A 21,041-nucleotide genomic window follows, 5' to 3' on the forward strand; every position below is an offset into this window, starting at 1 on the left:
TAAAACCACTTATATCATTAATAGTTCAACATATATTGATCTGTTATGTGTGTAGAGTTGGGGAAATGGTGATGATGAAGTAGGCTCAGTAGAACTCCCAGCCCCAGTTTTTATTTTGTTATGTAATTGAGATAATGATGCTAAACTCTTTTCTTTTTTCTATCCTTCCCTCCTTTCTTCCTTCCTTCTTTTTCTTTCTGTTTCTATGTTTCTTTTTTTCTTCTTGAAGAAAAGTTTATTTTGTATTTCTATTTCCAGTTAAGGTCCAAATGAAATTTTTCTGACTTATCATAAGTTTTAAAATCAGTGAATGGCATTATGCCTATTTTATGGAATTCCAGTCTTGTATCAGCAGTACATGAGTGAAATATATCACTTAATATATATTAATATATGTATTTTTAATTCCATTACCATGAATTACTAATATATATGTGCATAATCATTTTGTTTGTTTATATAACTGTATTTGTATTCTTTCTCCAGGGTAAAATGACTAAAATACTTACTATAATTTTTTTATACTTACTATAATTTGCTTCTAAGTTTTATTTAACTCAGTTGTGCTGTTATTTAACTATGCATGTCTAAATATGAAAAAAGATTGCCAGTCTTTGATTGTAGAGATTGTTGTGATACTAAGTCTTGCTTTTAAATTAAACATGTTTCTGTCAGATGACTTGCAGGGTGCGCAGTCAGAAATTGAGGCAAAACAAGAAATTCAGCATCTTCGCAAGGAATTGATTGAAGCCCAGGAGCTAGCTAGAGCAAGTAAACAAAAATGCTTTGAACTTCAAGGTGAGATCAAGATTACTTTGGTTTGTCAGGGGATGTGAAGAGGCAGCTCAATATGGCTAGGTGGCCCCAATCTTGGAGTCCAGAAGTGTGGGTCCTTGTTCCAGGTCCACAATTTTATCATATATGTATGTGATCTTAACCACTAGTTTTGGATTTCAGGGCATTTTAGATTTCAGATTTTCAGATGAGGGATGCTCAACCTATGCAACAAAAGGAGAAAACATAAAATAAATTTCTAAGTTTTAGTTACATGTAACTTTAGATACTCAGTACAAAGACAAGGGAAATTTATGTTCCCTCTGATGTTTTGGTATATTCTTCAGTAAATAAGAGGAACCAAGTAAGATTATGGCATAGAATCATCTAACATCCAGGCCACTTTCTTTCCTAGTAACTTACTTATCAGTGTCACCAACCAGTAGAGTCTCTGCTGTTTCCCCAGAGCTTGTACTTATTCACAGTAATTACCTTTTTTGTAGTTAATTAATATCATGGAGCATCTTAAAATGAGAAAGTGAATGACCTATGGAGTTCTCATGTTTTCTAAGATGGTCTTCCTGATCAGGAAGAAAATTAACATCCCAAGAAGAAACTGGAAACTTCTTATTATTATTCCCTGCTTCATAAAGAAATTGGTATCTTAAAGATAGTGACCTAGCTCAATGGAAGAGTACTTGCATGGCATGTTTGTGGCCCTGGGTTTGATCCTCAAAACTATCAAACAAAAAGAAAAGAAAAACAAAAGAATTGGCAGTGTTCCTTTAACTTGAAACTTTTTGAATATCCAGGCTGTGTGTGTGTGTGTGAGAGAGAGAGAGAATATGAGCGGGAGAGCAGGGGGTACTGAGGATTAAACCCAGAGGGACTCTTATCACTGAGCTACATCCCCAGCCCTTTTTAATCTTTTGAGACAGTGTCTCACTAAGTTGCTGAGGCTGGTGTTGAACTTGGGATCCTCCTGTCTCATCTTCCCAAATCATTGGGATCATATGCATGTACTACCATGCCTGTCCAGGCTAATATATTTAATTACAATGAAACTATATTTATCTGTAAGCAACAGTTTAGTTCGGTGCTTACTATGTGCTTGGCAGTAAACATGAGGATTTTAAGACTATTTTTAAAAATATATATATATTTAAAATATATATATAAAATATATTTTTTAAATATAAGCTAAAAATGGATGATTAACAGTTATGAAGAATGCTTCTTATGAAGAATACCAGATACTGGGCTGGGGCTGGGGCTCAGTGGTAGAGTGCTCACCTAGCATGCGTGAGGCACTGGGTTTGATCTTCAGCACCATATAAAAATTTTAAAAAATAATAAAATAAAGATATTGTGCCCACCTATAACTAGAAAATAAATATTAAAAAAAATACCAGATACTATCTTAGTAGTAGGATGTCTAGAAACTGTACTACTCCATACCTATAATCCCACTGACCCAGGATGAGGAGGCAGGAGGATTGTGAGTTCAAGGTCAGCCACTGCAATTTAGTAAGACCCTATCTCAAAATTTAAAAAATAATAAAAAGGACAGGGGATGTAGCTCAGTGGCAGTGTCCCTGGGTTTGATACCTACCACCAAAAACAACCCCCCCCCAAAAAAAAACAAAACTCATTTGAATAGCTTTATTATTTACTACTGTTTTGTGTTCCTGGAATCTTTGAACTGTCTAACTACTAATACTGATAATACTTATGGCTTAAGTATTAATACTGTTGTTTGTTTCAGTAAGCTTTAGGAGAGTTTCTTAGGCATTTTCAGCTGCTCAATTCTGAATACTTTAATTCATGAAATTAGATATACTGTGTTTTTACTTTTAGCTCTTTTGGAAGAAGAAAGAAAAGCCTATAGAAATCAAGTTGAGGAATCTGCTAAACAAATACAAGTTCTTCAAGGTATGGAGCATCCCAAGGCTATTTGAGGTTGTTATTGTTTGTTTTTAGTATTCAAAAGGAATAGAAAATAAAAGTACAGAGGGTCCCCATTTGTTATGGCTTTGGTTCTTCTTTAGAACCTGACAGAACTTGGCTCTTGGAGCTTTTTTCCTTAAAGAAGATATAAGGGAAGATTCTCCAGTAATCCATTATTAGACACCTGGAGTGGAAAGAGCAGGGGTGAAGATTTGGATTGGGTAAGACTGACAATTTCTGGTTTATGCCATGAGTTACTAAGGAGAAAGCTTTGGACAGGAAATCTGTCTGAGCTACACTTGTGCCTCTGCACTTTTATATTGCTGGTGTCATTTTATCTAATAATGCTCAAAACACACCTATATTACAACATGGAATAGAACAATGGTTTCTGTACTGCCTTTGTTGGTAATGGCTGCTCTTCACACATACCATTTTGCTGTCTCTCTGGGTTATCGCAGGGTCATTAAAGAAATCACCAGGATGACCCCTGCCTGCCAAATGTCTATTTCAAGCTGAAATCCCTGGTCTTATAAAGCTATAATCCTGAGATAACCCAGGAGAAATCTTCCTTTCATGTGTCAGTGTAAAATTCCTAAAGCAAAATTAATCTGCCTTCATTATCAAAGAAGGAACCAGTATTATTTTAAAACTTTAGCTGAAGAGGTAAAGTGAGAAGAAATTAAATAGACAAGGAATAAAACTTCAGAAGAGATGGGGAACCATTATGTGAGCCATTTGATATTTACCCAAAAATACTCCATAGAAAAACTAGTTTTTTGAGTCCTGTTATTTTTGAAGTGGGACATTTGAGTTATTTAAATTTTTGAATTTTATTATGGTCAAATTAGAATTTCTAGGGTAGGTTGTATATATGTTTTAAAATTGAAAACTCTTTAAATTCTTACTGTAGTTTAATGCCATTTATCCTTTAGCTCATATAAATTGATTTACATCTATATTTCCATCAGATAGCGTGTATGAACAATTTTCAATAAAAGTTCCATGACAGTGCTGCATTTATCTTAAAGCTATATTGCCTAGGCATCATTGACTGCCCTCTAGTGCCAGCTTGTATATTTTGAAAATTTATCAGCAAGACTTATCTATTGCCATTGTACCTTTTAAGATTTTGAACCTGTTACTTCAATCTTTCCTACAAACTTAAAAGGTCTATTGTCATCATTAGTGTTTATGTTGCAACCTCCCTCTCCCCAAGCCCTAAGTCCTCTTAAATTATTTTATTATCCTTTGGAACTTTTTGTATTCATAATTTCCTGTTGTTATAGTAACCAAGACTAGTATGCTGGTTCTAAGCCAAGTATGACTTTATACAGATTGTTTCCAGGCTGGGTCATCAGGGCACAAGATCTGATCTTTTAGAAACACACCTCTTCAGTTAGAGATAAAATTCATTAATTCTGTAAGTTCATTAATTCAACCAATAGTTTTTTATTGTTCGCACTGCCAGATATTTGGGATAGAGCAGTGAGCAAAACAAAGGCCCTTGTACACATTATCTTTTGTATCTTCTAGTACAAAAGATAAACAGTAAACAAAAAATATGTAATGTGTTATCCTATAAGAGCTTTGAAAGAAAATAAAGCAGAGTAAAGGACTACAGAATGAAGTATAGCTAATTTTTAGATAAGTCATCAAAGAAGACCTCTTTAAGGAATTTTTAATTTAAGGAAAATTTTAATTTAAGGGACATTTGAACAGAAAAATGAATCTTCTTAACATCAAATGTTTAAAGCTTACCATTTGACCAAGCAATTCCACCTCCATGATTCATGCTAAGAACATTATCAGGATTGCATTATGAGCAGGATTGTATGTAATGATTAAAAATTGAAAGCCTAAAATGAAGGATTAGTTAAATAAATAACAGAGTAACTATTTTTGTTGAAAGATTTTCATCAGCTGGAGGATATAAAACATAATATATATTTAGTGTTATATATATTATGACCCCTCCTTAATGTTTTTGTATTGCATATAAAGATGTAAGAATAAGCTGGAAAATACCAAAAATGTGAGAATTAATTTTCTCTGTGTGGGGGAAATAAAGATCATCCCCCCACACACACTCTTGTATTTTGGCATTTTCTGCATCAAATGTGGATTGTTTATATAATTTACTCAACAGCAACAGCTCTGACAGGTAGGCTGTGCAGTAGCAATAATCCTTTATTGGGTTATTTTATTCTTAATAAGATATTCTTAATAAAATCATTTTCTGTGGACTAATAAAATAATAGATAAATATACTTTTGTAGGCCAGCTGCAGAGGTTACACATTGATATTGAGAATCTCCGGGAAGAGAAAGATGGTGAAATCACAAGCACTAGAGATGAATTGCTTAGTGCCCGAGATGAAATTTTGCTGCTTCATCAAGCAGCTGCAAAGGCTGCTTCTGAGCGGGACACTGACATTATTTCTTTACAAGATGAGCTTAAGAAGGTGCGAGCTGAGCTTGAGCGGTGGAGGAAAGCCGCATCTGAGTATGAGAAAGAAATCACAAGTCTGCAGAACAGTTTTCAGCTTCGATGTCAACAGTGCGAAGACCAGCAGAGAGTGGAAGCAACAAGATTGCAAAGTGAGTAAATATTTTATTTACATAAAGCTCTTAACTCCTGACAAAGATAACATTATAACTTAAACAGAATAACCAAGCATGTTTTTCTCTTTGACAGCAATCAATTATATGAAGCAGTATAATGGGGTTATAAATATAATCTTATTCTACAAGTTATACAATAAATTGCAATTTTTACAATTCTGTACTATACATTTAAAAATTATATAGTATTAAAAATTGTCTTTACAAAAGTGAAGTAGAAAAAAAATACTACTCGAGTTCAAGATGATGGAACTTCCTTGAGGTATAAATGCAAAGTAACAAGAATCAAAAAAATAGCTGTGTAGGGCTGGGGTTGTGGCTTGGTGATAGCGCTTGCCTGGCATGTGTGAGGCGCACTGGGTTTGATTCTTAGCACCACATATAAATAAATGAATAAAATAAAGGTCCATCAACATCTTAAAAAAAAAGATTTTTTTAAAGCCATGTAAAACTGTACATGCTTTAGTTGGGGGACGGGGAGTATGTTCTCTAAAATATTTCCTTTTATCCTTTGAATAATAATAGAAGTTATGTTTCTGTATTAATAATATGTTTTGGGACTATTTTAGGTGAACTAGAGAAGTTGAGAAAGGAATGGAATGTATTGGAAACCGAGTGCCATTCTCTAAAAAAGGAAAATGTTTTGCTGTCATCAGAACTGCAGCGGCAAGAAAAAGAATTGCACAAGTATGCAAAAACTCTATTTTAACTTAAAAATATTTGTCTTAAGGGTTGGGGTTGTAGCTCAGTGGCAGAGCACTTGCCTCACACGTGTGAGGCCTTGGGTTTAATCCTCAGCACCACATAAAAATAAATAAGTAAATAAAATAAAGATATTGTGTACATCTACAACTAAAAAATATTTTTAAAAAAAATTTGTCTTAAATTTTTATCTAAATTAAATATAATTTTGATACTTAAATACCTTTTGGGAGCAAAATGTTCAGCCAAACTCTGTTTGGGTTTTAGCTGGGTAACCATGCCAATAAATAAATACCTCTTCATATTTTTCTTCCACCACCATCATTCTACATATACTTTCCTTTTGGTGTAGTCATGGAATACAGATTCATTAAATGTCCTCTCCTCGCCAAAAAACAAACAAACAACAAAGGTCTATAATTAGTCATTGAACTTGACCTATAATCAACTAAATCTTTCAAGTATCCAGTACCTTACAAGCAAACTGATAAATGCAACGGCTTTACACCAACAAATTAAGTGGAGTCCTATTTTACCACCAACATTTGCCATATTTAAATAAAATGCAAAATTGGTTTCTGTAAAATGTGGTCCATATTAATTAATGTTAATTTTTAAATCAATGTTTGTGTTCTAATTCAGAATTATGAAAATTAACATATTTCTTTTTGAAGTCACTCTTAATTAATTTCAGCTCCCTCCTCCACCACGCAAAAATGGAAATCACTCTCTTATTAACTTTTGTGTTTTCATTCCTAGAGAGCATTAAGTTTAGCAAAAATAAAAAACAAACCTTAGAGGAAAATAATGACAGTACTAGCTGTATCAGAAAATAATGGTTTTTTTTTCCTGTTTATAAAAACAATTGTAATGTTGATTATACATTTAAAACATTAAGAATTGCTGGACTCAGCAGCACACATTTGTAATCCCAGCAATTTGGGAGGCAGAGGTAAGAGAATCACAAGTTCAAGGCCAGCCTCAACAAAATAGTAAGACCCCGTCTCAAAATTTTTAAAAAAATAAGATAAAAAGGACTGGGGATGTAACCCAGTGACAAAGTAAATAAATAAATAAGAACTAACTAACTGAAGGTACAAGAGGTACTGATTTCTTCTCTGCAGTTCCTCCTTACAATGCCATGAATTTGCAATATAAGTATCTATAAAGCACTTTTATTTTCTCTTCTAGTGTTATAACTTTTCCTTAATCTTTTCATATACTTTTTGTGTTACTTTTTGAATATGGGAAGATAATTAATAATAAAGAATAAAACAGATGTTTGTTTATAACATGTAAAAGTTCATAAAAGCTCTTCAAAAATATGAATAGGACATAGCCAGGTGCAGTAGCACAAGACAGTAGTCCCAGCGGCTCAGGAGGCTGAGGCAGGAGGATCTCAAGTTCAAAGCCAATCTTAGCAAAAGCAAGGTGCTAAGCAACTCAGTGAGACCCTGTTTCTAAATAAAACTCAAAATAGGGCTGGGGATATAGCTCAGTGGTCAAGTGCCCCTGAGTTCAATCCCTGCTACCAAAAAAAAAAAAAGTTATTTTATACACACACAGTTGTGTGTATAAAATATATTATTTTGAATATTATATATAATATTTACATATTAAATATATATTTATTCATATATACATATATATGAATAAGACATAATAAAGGCCAAAAACACAAATATTTATATTTATATTAATATATACATATATATGAATAAGACATAATAAAGGCCAAAAACACAAATATTTATATGTGTGTGTGTGTGTAAGAGAACACATTTGGACAAATTATTTGGTATAAAATGTGTGTAAAATGATGCACAGATATCAAAGTTCTTCATGTTTAGAAAACAGTAGGAACTTGGTAAATCCAGTTAGGTTGATATTCTAGCAAGCAAGAAATAACAGTGTTCAATTATTAGTGTTGATTATTTTAATTATTCTTGTTTTAGAAATATTGATATTTTAAAGAAAGTGTTGAAAAACAAGTCTGCAGACTCTTTGTGATTATATGGCCTAAAAATACTAGGCTCCAATCAAGCATCATGACATATCTGTAGTCCCAGCTACTCAGGAGGCTGAGGTAGAGGATTGCTTGAGTCTAGACGTTTGAAACTGTGGGGAACATAGTGAAGCCCAGCTCAAAAAAAGGAGCAGTCAGGCATGGTGATACATGCCTGTAATCCCAGCAGTTTGGGAGGCTGAGGCAAGAGGTTCGAGGCCAGCCTCAGCAACCTAGCAAGACCCTCTCTCAAAATAAAAAGTAAAAAGAACTGGGGGTGTATCTCAGTGGTAAAGTAACCATGGGTTCAATCCCCAGTTACGTCCTCGCTCAAAAAAAAAAAAAAAAAATCCCATAAAAGAAGGCTACCTTCTAAATACTACTTAAATTCTGGGGAGGCTTACCAAATAAATTTAGAGAACTACATCAGAAATTTTAAGAAACAGAATTAATCTATCTTATATACTCTATGCAAGTTTATTCAGATGACCAGTGATCTATTTTTCTGAATCCTAGGAAAAGGAGCTACTACAAGGTCTTATATGCCATTGAGTTCCTAGCTGTATTACCCTGACATCATCAGAATCACCCCTAAGAATCTGTCATATAATCTGATATAGTCAGGATAGAATTTATACTGTATCATATCTCAGTTACAATATTAAATCTGATTCTGATTCTTATGATCCATTCTGAAAGACCATACACTGTCACCTTAAAAACCTTACCTTTTTGTTGTTTGTTTGTTTGCAGTACTAGAGATTTAACCCAGGGCCTCAGACATGCTAGAAACCACTGTACCACTGATGTGCATCTCTTATTTTTAATTTTGAAATAGGATCTCAGTAAAATTGCCCAGGCTGGCCTTGAATTGTGATCCTCCTACCTCAATCTCTGGGATAATGGGTATGCGCCACCAGGCCCGGCTTGAACAAGGAATTTTTATTTACGCATATCAAGCTATTTTCCTCATGTGTAAATAATATTTTTATACCAAATTGTAAAGTATTTATATAATTTAAACTTCAGAAATTATTGAGTTCAGCCCTCTTGTTTGAAATTGAAAGACATTGACACTTCCCTTTTGTTATTTGTATCTGTATAACATAGTACCTGGCACAGGTCTAAGCACAAGAAATGTTTGTTGAAAGAATAAAATGTGGGGCTGGGGTTGTGGCTGAGTGGCAGAGCACTTGCCTAGCATGTTTGAGGCACTGGATTCGATTCTCAGCATCACATATAAATAAATAAATAAAGATACATCAACAACTAAAAAATATTTTTAAAAAAGAAAGAATAAAATGTATTGCTGGGGATGTGGCCCAGTGGTAGAGCACTTGTCTCACTGGATTTGATCACCAACACTGCAAATAAATAAATAAACAAAGAATAAAATTTACCCATTAATTGACTTGCTCAACATCCCACCGTTAAATAGTAACAGAGTCAGGATCTAGATACAGCTTCATAGTTCTTTACCCCATGCATTTCTCCCAGTTTGATGTTGCTTCTCATTTGAGCAGGTTTATCTTTATAAGTTGATAGTAACACCAAGCTTTTAAGTTCCTTCCACCCATAATATTTGCCAGGTACTTAAACATACAAGAAAGTAGTTGAAATGTATATATTCTTTTTCTAGGGAAAACCTACTTCAATCTTTTAATGATATAATTAATATAATTTTATAAAGCAAAATATATAATAACCTCCTGTTTTATTTATTTATTTATCTGTTTGTTTGTTTGTTTATTTATTTTGCAGTGCTAGGGATTGAACCCACAGGCTACCACTGAGGTACATCCCCAGTCCTTTCATTTTTTATTTTAAGAAAGGTACTCACTGTAGCTCAGGGATCTGAGGCAGGAGAATCACAAGTTCAAGGCCAGCCTCAGCAATTTAGCAAGGCCTTAAGCAAATAGTAAGACCCTGCCTTAAAATACAAAGGACTAGGGATGTAAAGGATGTGGCTCAGTGATAAAGCACCTCTTAGTTCAATTCCTAGTACCAAAATTTAAAAAAATTTTAAAAAAGAAAAAAGGACTCACTAACTTGCTGGGGCTGGCCTTAGACTTGAGCTCCTCCTGCTGCAGCCTCCAAAATCACTAGGATTATAGGCACGCACCACCACTCCTGGCTTCTATTTTTAAAATTTCAACCTTTATATATTATTTGATTTTAGCTTTCAGAGTGTTTTAATGCTTTTGATTTATTGAAAAAGTCTCATTCTGTTTTTTAAACTTCCTTCCTCCTCTGAAATCCTGTCTCACCTAGTGAAATATTTAAGAACTTGGACTTCTTGCTGTGTCCAGTTTCTACCTGTGAGTAACTGTTGATATTTATGTTGCAGTTCTCAGAAGCAGAGTTTAGAGCTTACCAGTGATCTCAGCATCCTTCAGATGACTAGGAAAGAACTTGAGAACCAAGTGGGATCCTTGAAAGAGCAGCATCTTCGGGATTCAGCTGATTTAAAAACTCTTCTCAGTAAGGCTGAAAACCAAGCAAAGGATGTACAGAAAGAGGTAAAGCGAAAAGACATTATGAGCCCAATTATGGTTGGACTTAAAGCCAAAAGCAAATCAGATATCCATGCTAGTTAGAATTAAAGGGCAATGGAAGTCCATTACTTGTCACAAAGTTGACACTTGAAGCATCCCTGCTTGATGATTTCTACCTGTATAGCATGGTCCGTGTATAGAGAATATATTAGTAGGGCTTGGTCTCAAAATTACAAATATATAAAAGTACAGTTTGATTTTTTCTTTACCAGTTGATCCATTGTTTATCTTGCAAAGAGATTATCATATTTAACTTAGAATTCTTTTGGAAAGCAAGCTGGGGCCATACTATATAATGCTGGGGTTATGTCTGAGTGAAACTAGCCTAAAAAAAATTACTTATAATTTACCTCATACCCAGCCTGCCAAACACACTTTCTAACTTTTTACTTTCTCCTTTCCCCTTCTGCACAAATATGCACACTCAATTTTCAAGGCATTTGCTTAAAACCTTGATTTGGGTGACTTTTTTTAAAAAATCATGTTAAAAAAGCTGAGGAGTATCTTTGGAACAGAGATCCTACCCAGCTTCTTCCTGAGCAACACAGGTACCTTTCCTTTAAGTTGACAAAGGGGCAGTAAGACCTGTGATCAATCCTGCTGGTCTCAGATCACTCTCTGCATTGTCTCTGGCCAACCCAGGGAATAGAAAAGGCTGATAAAACTTATCTGCTCATCCGGGGACCACCCCAGCTATAGACTCACTTAAAGGAAAGATGCTTTATAAATAAGAAAAAAGTTGAAGACAACTTTTTGTCTTTAATAATGAATTTTCCCAAAATTGTTTTTTGAAGATCTGTTTAATCAATGCAGTTTTTCTTTGTGCTTTGCTTTCCTTGTAGTATCCTGAATTTTGAAATGGTTACTGTTCTTCTGTTTTTGTGTTTGTTCATAAGAAAAAAAGTGTAATTTTATTTATTTTCATGTAGGCATATTGATTTTGTAATGTGTCTGTCTTTACCTTGCTAAGGATATGTGTTTTAGGAGAATTATAATTTTTGTTTGGAACACAAATTTTGTGCCAAAGTAAATATCCTAGTATTTAATACTGTAAGCACTTTGTGTCCTTCCAGTCCATATGCCATAATTCTTTGAAAATCTGGGAAGAATGCTGTGGTTGGAAGGTGGTTCTATTGTGTGTTACTATGGATGCATTTAACCATTTTGTCGCATTATTTGTTCGCCTGTTTTGGGTCACTGAGCAATCAGTGCAAAATGCTTTAATTGTTTCCACAAATGGCAGTGGCATGTTGTCACAGTGTCTAAACTGTTGGTAGTCTGGATTGCATTAAATGCAGCACATTTAAAAATATGTCTGAGCTTGTCAATATGTTTCCTATTTTCTTGTTCACTGTTTTCCATTGTGAAATGATGTGTAGCCATCATATTCTTTGTACTTGTGAAATTGCTCCTTCTGTTTGTCCTGATTTCAATGTATTAGATACTAGTCTGTAACTAAATGTTCTTTTCTGAGGTTCTATCTCTGTGTAATCCACTGCAAATTAATTACCTTTTATTAATATACATCTGTTCCCTTTCAACATTTTCCCTTTATTCTCCTTTCTCTCAAAATCATACTTAATATTAATATGCATAGTATCATGATTATGTATCTTTACTGTAACAGGCCAAACTATTACAAGTTAAGCAAAGCCCAGATATGATTATTTTTATGAAGAAGAACCAAAGGTATTGGTGTAATATGTAATATGTCCCTCTTAATCAAGACTGAGCTCATTTCTCACCTCAAAGTTAGAAAGCAAAACTGGGCACAATGATACACATCTGTAATCCCAGCAGCTTGGGAGACTGAGGCAGGAGGATCCAAAGTTTGAGGCCAGCCCGTACAACTTTTTGAGACTTTATCTCAAAATAAGGGGAAATAGCTCAATGAAAGTGCACCTCTGGGTTCAGTCCCACTATCACCACCCCCCCAAAAAAAGTTTAAGAACAAGATGGAGCAAAAAGTGATATCCAAGCAAGGTGTGAAACCACTGCTGCAGAAGGTGCTGTGTTCCATTAATTAAATTTTTATATATGGCAGTTGTCATATGAATGAATATCTTATAAGAAAATAGAAAAAAATCAATTTTAAATTTCAGTATTCAGAGAAAATAATGATCTATCACCTCTATATTTGATTTTAGAAAGCATCTGTATATTTTAATTTAATAGGAACATCTGTAATTTAAGAGTTCCTAAAACATTGAGCACGTGTCTACTCTTCAAAGATTCTTGAGTTTGTCAGGGCTGGGATGTGGCTCAGTGGTATAGCATGTGCCTGACATGTGTGAGGCCCTGAGTTTAATCCCAGCACTGTTTACAGAAAAAAAGAGAGAGAGTTTGGCTTCACCATCCTGCTGTTTAAGCCAGTCCTCCCCACCCACTCCCCTGCTAGAGGTGAGCAGGAAGATCTTTCTGAGCTGCCTTCCTGTGGTTCTGCTTCATAACTCCTGGAATAGAGAAATGATTAAATCCTTTGGTGTAAAGGGCAGTCTGGATGCAAGAATGGTGGAAAGGGAAAGTAAGGGAAAATTTTATTCAAGAAAGCATTTTTACTTATACTTTATTAGTCACTGTTAAGAACCAGTTCATGGATCATTGAAAATTGATTACGTTCTGAGGTACAGAAACTGGTCTAGGTTCGCTGACTTTGCCTTGGCAGCCTGCCTGTAACCTTTCTGCTTTCAGGAAGAAGTCCACAGACCTTCACATCAACTGGAAAGAAAAACTGTCATAAAGCCTGTGAATTTTACTCCTGAGTTCATTCTCTGGCATACTATTCAGGCTTATTCTGGGAACATTGTAAAGTAAAAGGGAATTTCTTTATATATGAATATTTTAGTTGAAGATGGACACAATATCTTTATTTATTTTTTTAATTTTTTTTCTTTTTTTAGTTGTAGATGGACACAATATCTTTATTTTTATTTATTTATTTTTATGTGGTGCTGTGGATCGAACCCAGGGCCTCACACGTGTGAGGCAAGCACTCTACCACTGAGCCACACCCCCAGCCCTCTTTATTTATTTTTATGTGATGCTGAGAATCTAACTCAGTGTCCCACACATGCAAGGCAAGCACTCCACCACTGAGCTACAATCTCAGCCCACAATACCTTTATTTTATTTATTTTGTATATGGTGCTGAGGATCAAACCCAGTGCCTCACACATGCTAGACAAGTACTCTATCATTGAGCCACAACCCCAGCCCAAAGGGAATTTCTTTCATGTCTTTCTTACACCTTTCTGGGAATGTCCATGTTGACCCTGACTCTTGTTCCCTCCCATCTCTATTAATTACACATTTTTATCCTTATTGAACACAATGATGAGTTCTAGTCACTCTGAGGTATTTGAATTTTTCAGAAGCACCATTCTAAAGGTGTCCTTTGTTGAGGAATTTTAGGACATAGGTAGAGAGGAACTAGAAACCCTTCAGCCTCATAGCCATATTTCAGGAAGAGGAACCTTTCTGACAATCTATACCCATTGTGTATTTATTTTGTAGTCCTTGTCTTTCTGTCTTCCTTCTGAAACATTCGGAGATGGCAAAGGGGGCAGTGGATACAGAGACAAAGGCATGCCCAACAGAACAGTCTTCTCTTTGGGAGCCCAGTTTGTATGTAAGATGCAATATCTAGAAGTGGAAACAGTTTAGAAGACCAGCTTTCTAGGGATATTTAAAGTAGGGGCAAACAACACTATATTACATTGGTCTCACCTGTTTTCTAGGGATAGTTTATCTGAAAGTCAGTCATATATAGCTATGTATTACATATTTTATATGGATATAAGTTTATATTATAAACGTTTGAACCATGTTCAAACTAGAAAGTGGCATTTTCTCTATAGAAAAATTTCTATTAGAAACAAAGTTGTTAAAATCATTTTTTTAAGAGAGAGAGAGAGAAGAGAGAGAATATCTTTTTTTGTAGATGGACACAACACAATGCCTTTATTTTTATGTGGTGCTGAGAATCGAACCTGGGTCCCAACCATGCTAGGCGAGCGCTCTACCGCTGAGCCACAATCCAGCCCTGTTAAAATCATTTTTAATTAATGTTGATAGATTTTAAGGGGAGAAATTTCCCGATCATAGTGGGGGGAACTTTAGGTACATTTCTTTGCTTCATTTGCCAAAAAAAAAAAAAAAATCACTTAGCCAGGACACTTTAATACCTGGAGAAAGGGAGATCTATTGGAAGTTTTTTGGGTTGTTTTTGTTTTTTTTTTTTTTTAACTTCAAAACTAAAATAGCTTGGCTGACATTGCTTACTTACCAGAATATAAACTCAGATTTCCTAACATTGCCATTTAACTAGGCAATGAATATTTTTTTTCACCTGCTTTTCTTTTGCTCAGTTTGAAATTTCCCTTTTCTCCCATAACTCACTTGGTGGAAAAAGTGACCTTTTGTATTAGAAACAGATGACAAAATAATGTCTTCTGTTCACTTTTTTTTTTTTTTAAACTCTAGAGGCCAGAAAATTCTTACATAGAATCAAGTCAACGTTAAGGACTTCTTACTATGAGTGCAAATGATTTTCATCCTCCTTAAAACAAAAAGGCTTGACTTTGGTGTTGAAGGTGACTAAATGGGATCTGGTATATAAGCCTGACTAGAACCATTACTTCATACCCATTTTAAGTCAAGTCTGCACACTCTTTTTTCTTTGCCTTTAGTATGAAAAGACACAGACTGTACTCTCAGAACTGAAGTTGAAGTTTGAAATGACTGAGCAGGAAAAACAATCAATCACAGATGAGCTCAAACAATGTAAAGACAACCTGAAGCTGCTCCGAGAGAAAGGAAATAATGTAAGTCTTTGCTAACTTGGCTTAGCTTTAATTGAGAGGAAAGTGAGAGACTTGAAATTGATATTCATAGGACTTTATTGCTGATTTGAGAAACTAATTGGCCTTGGGTATAGATGAAATATGCTCTTCATTATGACATTCTATGATGAATCATTGTGCTGTTGGATTTTTTAGTAAGAATTTATCCCTTTTCACTTATGCCCTATAAGAGCTTGAAGACTGCCTGGAGGAAGAACCTTGTTTGCAATAAAACAATTTACCTAAGAACTTTCAACTTTTCTCAGATGAGACTGAAGTTCTATCATCTGGTTCATATTTATTTCTTGCTGGGATGAAGCACTGTACCATATCAGGGACCCATTTAAGAAAAAGTACTACATATTGATCCTTAGCATTTGATTGTATTAAAAAGGGGAGATTTGAGATGGTTTTCATTTTATACTAATAATGGTCTCACTAAGGCACATTCCTTAAAAGCTCAGTGTCTCTTTGGCATTCTGTAAGTATTAGGAAATATTCAGTGAAATTCTGTAGGGCTGAGAGAGAGAGAGAGAGAAGCAGACAGGCAGAGGTGGGAGAATGTTTTGATATGAATTGAGTTTGACAATATTTGTTTTTTATTTCCTAGAAAGGTCTTTATAAAGATGTTATACTAAATAAATGTCATGTTGTACGTTTTGGTGATCATTGCCTTTGTGGGCCCTAATTGATGGATGTTCAGTGTGGTTGGTTGTGCTCTGACTTATTTCAAACTCTGTCATGGCTTGGACACTGTAGTGGACATGAGCCACATGCTTCCATGGAGGAAGGCACTTTGCTTAACTTACAGCACAAGTACAAGAGTGATGTTGCATGGCCATCCAGTTACACAGTTGTACACAGAATGCTCATGAGTTGTGTCCAGCTGTCCTTTGCTTAAGCATATGTTAGATTTAAACAGTAAAAGATGGTTGCTTTGATAGAAGCCTTTTAGAAATTGATAAATTGGATGTGAAGGCTTTCTTCTAGCAAAAATGGATTGCATTTGTTTTTTCAAATGTAGATTATAGAATTATTCTAAAATCAGATCATAATGATTTAATTACTACTCTTTTTTAATATTCATATCCCTCTGATGATGAAATTTTAGTCCATTTCCTGCTAAATTAACCTATGAAGACATCTAACGTAATCAGAATGGACCTCCCTATATATTTAGAATCTTTTCAAAAGTAACCATGTTGTTACTATTTATGTTGTTAAAAAAAAAAAATCCACCTTGGAGGTGAATTTCCCTTTTTTGTCATACTGAATTTATGGTTCTAAGTAATCTCTTTACATTTAAAAATTCAATTATATTCTAGTATGAAAACCTACTGAAAACCCTGAGACTCAATTGCCTTTCTGTTATATGCCAAGTGTTTTCTCATACATTGTGACACATCTTTTGCCTGATTCAAGAAGTACACATGATCACAGGGCATTTATTTTTAAGCTTGAAAGTAGTATTAGCTCATTAACTAAAGTTAGGGTTGGGAAAAAAGCAAAAGGTCTTTGATAGAGGGATAAAATAAACATTAACTTTTGCAAAAGGAGTGCATTATCGAGTAATGGGTTTCAGATACAGAACAAAATTAATATACTGTCAAACAGAGCATCATTTGGTGAAGTGTTGTCAGTGCTCTGACTTGTTAATGTGCTAGGTTTCATTTGAGTGTTAGGGACACCCACAATGATCGTTGTCTCCAGATGTTCTTTTTAAAGTGGTAGTTTGCCAACATACACACCACAGTCCATCATTCTGGATTGTGTTAGATGTCTTTAAAATGTTTGAATCAGTGCAAAACCTGAGTGGTTTATTTCTATTACCTCAGTCTTCCTTTCCTTCCTCCCACCCTCCTGGGGTCTAAATCATCTTATCTGATTTTTTTCATAGCATAAAATGATTTTAATATCCCTTCCCTTCTTTAGCCTTCCATATTACAACCCGTCCCAGCCGTATTCATCGGCCTATTCCTGGCTTTCCTGTTTTGGTGTTTCGGTCCATTGTGGTAGAGAAAGGTACAAGCAATACTGTTGAGTCCTTGTCTGTTTGTCCCCGTCACCTATTTGTGCCATATTTGTAATATAGTGCATGGCAAAACCACACTGATATCTTGTTACCTGAAGCAAACCCTTCATTTAGTATGCCATGTATTTGTGTCATACCAATGAATGAACAATCAACTAATCACATAACATTTTGTCTTGTTTCCTTTGTAGTAATGCTAACCATGAGTTAATTCCAACCTAACCAGTTGTTAATATGCTTCCTTTAACTAAGTCTTTATCTTTAGCAAACTGGAGTAAACAGTGAATTTCTACATTAGTACCCCTTCCCAATTATGTGTTTAATCAGATTTGAATGAGAAATGAAGAGTTTGCATCTTTGAAGTCTTCAGCCAGCTTTCCTCCCCCTTCTTCTTTCTCCTTTACCTTTCATAGCATAGCGTTTCTCTGTTTCAACCCTTTGCCTGTTTGCACTTTAGCTATGAAGATGAAAGAGAATGAAATTGGCATAATGAACTATTGGCTCACAATCTCAAATCCAAATACAATTTACCTGTAGGGATCTGAGCCCTATCCCATATTTTTTTCTGAGTCCTGATCTGCAAATCAGAATATTTCTTTGAAAACCAACTTCTTCAACAAGACTCTTGGAACAATAAAGGTACCAATCAAAGCAAGTTTCATTATAAAGCCTTCTGAAAGTTAACAGGAAATAGCCCATTCATACTTGCCTCTAACTGGCATGCATATTAGTAGAACATATGACATGGATCACATGACTTTAATGACTTTATTACATTGGACAAGGTCTTTATCAGAAGTATCAGATAGGCAGTGTCCATAATGGCACTTCCCCATCTTGAACCTATGTGATTTTGTCTTCGTTGGTTTTAAGTTAGAGGATCAAAGCCTAGACCATTTTTTTCTATCACCTAAGTCACCAGGCACTGTATAACTATCCTAACAGCTGAGCCTTGTTTTCATAAAAGAATAAATATTTTAGGAAGAAACATACTATAGGCATCGGTTATATGTACATCAGTTATATTGGAATCTGTGGGTACCAGAGTAAATAAAGCAGGCCAACCCCAAAGGATTTTTAGAAGTCACTACTATATGTCAACTATAACAAAGTTGAGAACTGCCCAGGACTTTTCTTGGAAGTATTAGGCCTCCAAATAATGACCCTGCTATTATATAGCTCTCCTTATACTTGCACTCCTTCTCTCCTTTTTTTCTTTTCCTTTCTTTTTATACTTTATTCTTAAAATGCAAAGATAAAATTTTTCCAGTATTCTGTTAAGTATTCAGGACTCTGTGGAACCAAGGGGTTAATAGGAATGAAAAGAGAGGGGAGAATGTGATATTGACTCTTGGTTTCTTTCCACACAGAAACCCTGGCCCTGGATGCCCATGTTGGCTGCCCTGGTTGCGGTGACAGCCATCGTGCTGTATGTGCCAGGTCTGGCCAGAGCTTCTCCATGAGAGCGTTTCTTGAGTCCGTACACCGTCCTCCCTCTAGAAGCTGGCATCACACTCATGCTGGGGACAAACAGAACCATTTTCTTCTTTTTTACCTCTTAAAACAGCAGAAGTGCAAGAATACAACTGTAGGGTCATTGCTTTAAATTATATAAAATGTATCTGTCTATAGAGAGAATATAAAATTGTGAGTTTATTCTACTGTAAGCAATAATTTGCTTGCAATTTTTCATGTAATTTTTAAAAAGTATGTTGAGATTCTGAATATTATGGTGGCCTAATGTAGGCTTCTTGGTACACCAAATTATTTATACCATTAAATTTGTGGGTATTTTACTCTGAATTCTGATGGCCAGATAATTCATTTTTCTGATTCGATAACTACCCAAACCAAACAACCTATACATACATGGGAAGAGAGGCCCTGTGTGCTCAGTGCCTATCAGTTTGAAATATATGCACATATATATATATTTTTTACATATTTACGCCATTTTTACTTGTTATAAAACCACTGAGCTATTGGGAACAAGACTTAGAGACAACTCTTTGTGTGAGTTTTTTGTTTTGTTTTGTTTTGTTTTGTTTTTAAGGGAAAAAAAACATTTGGAAAATATTCCGTTTTAGTGATCATTTGGGGAGTATGTGCACGCTTGTTCTGCCTTAATGTGACTTGAAGATGTGGAGGACATCAACTTTGAAAAGCTTTCCATGAGAGTGTGTATTTTCTTGAGCAACCTGAAGTATTTCTGGGAGCAAAACATAGTAATTACACAATTTCAGTGCAGTCAACCAAACTGTTGAGTCAATTGGAATGTAATTTTATTAAACCTCATGTATTTAAAGAGATATTTTCTTTACAAGCCAAGTTACTTTCTCATATACAACATTTTAGGAAGCATGATTTTTTTTTCTATCATCTGTTCCTCCAAGCATGTTTCATTGAAGAAAGAATTATATCTCTTTAGATAAGCTTTTATTGACTTAATTTGGTTATGATGTTTCAGAGCTAATTCATGTTCAAGGTGAGCTGTAACTTAACAACAGGTTTCTTGGTTGGGTATGCAAGTGGTTATTTTCTTTTTATTGTTATTAATTGGAACTTTCTGTTAATTAGAAGCACTATTCCCAAGATTGATAGTGTTCCATGCACAGTGAAGCACCTAAACACTGCTTGATGTTATAAATTTAAAACACATAAGTCAAATTTTAGCTATGGTTTTGTGCAGCACCATAGTTATGTCAATAAAGTTTATTTAGGTCATAGAATATCCTAAAGTATCACATAGTTAAAATTTTCAGTCAGTAAAGACTGGGAGGGAATATCAGTGAATTGGCTTGAAGGTTCTGTGGGAATTCACAGGTCTAGCCAAATATTGAAATAGGAGTTTAGGATATAATTTGCCTTGTGATGTTTGGCAGTTATTGTTTATACTTAAAGGTTATATTTTAAGCTATTTGGGGTTGCTGTTGGGAGGATCACTAGATTTATGGAGGAATTAGTCACAAACGACTTATAGAAAATACTGTCATATAGTTCATTTTCATCATTTTCTGTTGCAGGAAGCCACTCCACCACAGAATGCTAATATGCCAGTGGTACCCAGTACCTCTTGTATATAGGTTATTGCAAATATTGTTCTGAAATGCTTAACTTCAGAATTACATTTTTTAAAGTAAATAATTGTTTGAAATCTATTTTGTAAAGATATAAAGTACAATAGAATTTCTGGAGTACAGATTAAACTATTTGCACTAACACACGTGATGTGCATGATTTAATAAAATAACTTTACTCTCCCTATGCATGTTTGAGTTGGACATCATTGAAATTTTTAGTGCTGATTCTACTATTCAGTTGTTAATAATCTTTGCTTGAAATGACTCTTTAGGCAAACATACCTTTGGTGTTATACGGGGTTTAAAAGAACACAGAGCTGTTTCCTCCAATTTTTATTAGCCTTTTATTTAACTTACTGTTTTAATATTTTTCACTTTTAGTACGGTTATTGTTAAAATGTGACTCACTTGCCAGACAAGTCTCATTGACTATAATAAGTTCTAGTCTCAATATTTACTTTATTCAAATTGAATAAATGGG

At 34.7% G+C, this 21,041-nt stretch overlaps 1 protein-coding gene across 26 annotated transcripts in view; it reads left to right on the plus strand.

The window, feature by feature from the left end:
• Slmap (sarcolemma associated protein) overlaps positions 1–20,744 on the plus strand; it is a 158,253-nt gene extending 137,509 nt beyond the window's left edge. For 11 of the 26 annotated variants that reach the window (XM_071618915.1, XM_071618952.1, XM_071618965.1 and 8 more), the window contains 7 exons: positions 676–798; positions 2,632–2,706; positions 5,001–5,321; positions 5,915–6,032; positions 10,400–10,571; positions 15,296–15,430; positions 18,851–20,744. In XM_071618915.1, the coding sequence (XP_071475016.1) occupies positions 676–798; positions 2,632–2,706; positions 5,001–5,321; positions 5,915–6,032; positions 10,400–10,571; positions 15,296–15,430; positions 18,851–18,943 (1,037 nt within the window). In that variant the 3' untranslated portion in view covers positions 18,944–20,744. Of the gene's footprint in view, positions 1–675; positions 799–2,631; positions 2,707–5,000; positions 5,322–5,914; positions 6,033–10,399; positions 10,572–15,295; positions 15,431–17,380; positions 17,471–18,850 lie in introns of all 26 variants that reach the window. The other 15 variants (XM_071618934.1, XM_071618939.1, XM_071618962.1 and 12 more) reach the window with 3 other exon arrangements.
• The last annotated feature ends 297 nt before the right edge of the window (positions 20,745–21,041 follow it).

The sequence above is a fragment of the Marmota flaviventris genome, chromosome 1 (assembly GCF_047511675.1).
Source record: "Marmota flaviventris isolate mMarFla1 chromosome 1, mMarFla1.hap1, whole genome shotgun sequence".
NCBI lineage: Eukaryota > Metazoa > Chordata > Mammalia > Rodentia > Sciuridae > Marmota > Marmota flaviventris.